The 3,094-nt window shown below is 32.8% G+C and overlaps 1 protein-coding gene across 1 annotated transcript; it reads right to left on the reverse strand.

The window, feature by feature from the left end:
• Positions 1–1,728: 1,728 nt before the first annotated feature.
• Positions 1,729–2,445, reverse strand: LOC111892166 (secreted RxLR effector protein 161-like). Its single transcript, XM_023888229.1, has one exon. The coding sequence runs from the start codon at positions 2,443–2,445 to the stop codon at positions 1,729–1,731; it is 717 nt and encodes a 238-aa protein (XP_023743997.1).
• Between the last annotated feature and the right edge of the window lie 649 nt (positions 2,446–3,094).

Genomic DNA, 3,094 nt, shown 5'->3' on the forward strand with positions numbered 1-3,094 from the left:
AGAGATGAGAGGGAAGAGGCGGACATTTTTTTAGTCCTGGCTTCCGTCGATTAGGGTTTAAAGGAAACGAGAGAGAGAGAGAGAGAGAGAGATTTTAGGAGTTGATAAAAATAAGATAAAACCTAATGACTATAGTACCCTTTTACGTAATTATGAAGTTACAGTTTAATCCTCTGACGTTCAGAATTTATATAAATGGCCTGTTAATATTAATCTTTGATTTTAAAATTTAGAAGGCTTAGACCTGTTCTCACGTTCTCAACCTTTTAGGTGTTCTCATTTGATCCTACTTCTATATATATATATATATATATATATATATATATATATATATATATATATATATATATATATATATATAAAAGATGTGAGACCGATATATTACTTAGGTTAATTTAAAAAAATTAAAAATCAAAATGTAAACATTAAGTAGTTTTTAAAATTAAATTTAAAAATAATGAAAAAACATATTTATTGCAATTTAAGATCCTATTAATTATATTTAATATTTTACTTTTATAGATATATCTATTATGTGGCTTTTTAATTTTAAAAATAAAAAAACTAGAAATTGACATGTTGATATTATTTATTTCAAAAATACCACAAAAGTGACAAGTGTCAAAACTTATAAGAGATTGACATATATATATATATATATATATATATATATATATATATATATATATATATATACATAGAGAGAGAGAGAGAGAGTTTCTGTGTGTAACTAATAATTCTCTTCCAAACCACATTTAACTAATGTAACATTCCAGCTCACATTAACATTTATACATTATCAACTTACTTATCATTCTACTTTAAAACTAGGATTTTACTCACCGCACCTTGTTGTGGCAGTAATGAATTTAATAAGAGAAACTCTTTCGTTAGCAATAGAAATTTAGGAAGACTTAAGTTGCGAAATCACAAAACTCTGGGACAAAAACCATACATAAAAACTTAGGAGGACTTAAGCTGCCAAAGTACAAAAGTTAAGGACCAAAGCCATATGAAGCAAAATGTTTAAACAATAGCCGAAAAACATAACGAAAAGATTTACATCGAAACATAAAAAAATTAATCCAAACACGAAAACATAAAAAAATTACGTTGAAATGTGAACAAACTCATAGTTATACTAACACGTTAACAAAAAAAAATAAAAGCAAGTTATTTTTTTTAAATTAATAGAAGAAATTTTGAAATTTACGTCGAAACTATTACCACCTCAAAATTATATGGGTAGTAACCACAGGAGAATCAACTTATGTATACTAAATTGGTAACACTAAATTTTAATAAGCAAATCAAATTGAACAAAACAAAGTGGAATATCTCTCCAATTTTATTAAAAAAATATAACTCTAAAATATCAATATTGTTTTCTGCATAGTTCCATGCCTCGATATCTATACAAATATATATACTCTTAAACTACCAACTTGTAGAATAAGATTAGGAAACTTAAACCAACTAGCTTAAGCTCCAAGCTTACTTGGACTCCAAGTCCTACACGACATAGGATTCCAACAATCACCCTTAGATCTCTAAATCCTTCTAGAGACGTCTTTAATCCTGATCAAGCTCGGCATGTCCTTGAACTTGGTTCGAGCTAATGGTTTGGTAAGAATGTCCGCCCTTTGTTCTTCACCGGGAATAAACTCCACCTCTACTTGTTTGTTTTCAACACAATGACAAATAAAGTGAAACCTTGTGTGAATGTGTTTACTCCTTCCATGAAAAAAAGGAATTCTTCGTTAGTTCGATAGGCAACTTGTTATCAACTCTAAGAACCACTTTCTCTTGCGCTTTGTTCATGATTTCTCCGAGCAAATCTTGAAGCCATATTGCTTGACATGCAGTTTTCGTGGCTGCCATGAACTCCGCCTTGCAAGATGATAAAGCAACAATATCTTGCTTTTGCGAACACCATGTAATTGGAGATGAACCGTAGTAGAAAATGTGACCGGTTGTGCTTCTTCCGTCATCCGGTTCAACATTGTGACTAGTATCACAATAACCAATAAGTCGCCTTTGCCCTATCCTTTCATACATGATTTCGTATCCCGTTGTTCCTCGTAAGTACCTTAGAATGTGTTTCATTGCACCACCATGTGATTCTCTTGGACTTTTCATGTATTGGTTAACAACTCTAACCGCATATGTCATATCGGGTCTTGTTTGCAACAGATATCTAAGATATCCTACCAGCTTTCGATATTGTGTTGGGTCGATTACGGGTTCATCTTCGGCATTTGACAATTTATTTCTCAGTTCCATTAGAATGTGCGTCGGATTGCAATCATGTAAACCAACTTCTTTTAGAATATGTTGATCATATGCTTCCTGATTTATAGTAATTCCCGATTCCTCTTGCTTAACTTCAATGCCAAGGTAATACGTTAATCTTTGAAGATCTGACATCTCAAAGTTCTTGGACATCTCTAATTTGAACCTCTTGATCATGTTTGGATTTATACCTGTGAAAAATAAATCATCAACCTAAATTGCTAAAATTAGCAAGTTAGATCCTTCACGTTTCCCATACACCGATGGTTCTTTCATGCACTTTTGAAATTTCATACTCTTCAAAATCCCGTCAAGCTTCGTGTTCCATGCTGGAGGTGCTTGTCTTAGACCATATAGTGCTTTTGTAAGGTGATATACTTTATTCTCGTTTCCCTTTCTTTATATAGCCTTCCAGTTGCAATACGTAAACGATTTCCTTTAATTCTCCATGTAAGAATGCCATTTTAACATCTAAGTGACGAAGCTCCCACCCATGAGTACCAGCTAAGGCTATAAGAAATCGGATGGCTTCAAGTCGAACCAACGGGGAAAATACTTCTTGAAAATCAATACTGGGTTGCTCGTAACCTTTAGCAACCAACCTTGCCTTGTATTTATTAATGGTGCCGTCTACATTTTGCTTCAATTTGAACACCCACTTGAGTCCAGTTGGCTTCACCCCGATAAGCTTGTTCACAAGATTCCAAGTATTATTCTTGTTTATCGAATTGATTTTCGTATGCATGGCTTTGACCCACTCTAGTTCCTTCTTCGCTTCTTCAACCGATACCGGCTCGTCATT

The sequence above is a fragment of the Lactuca sativa genome, chromosome 1 (assembly GCF_002870075.4).
Source record: "Lactuca sativa cultivar Salinas chromosome 1, Lsat_Salinas_v11, whole genome shotgun sequence".
Lineage (NCBI taxonomy): Eukaryota > Viridiplantae > Streptophyta > Magnoliopsida > Asterales > Asteraceae > Lactuca > Lactuca sativa.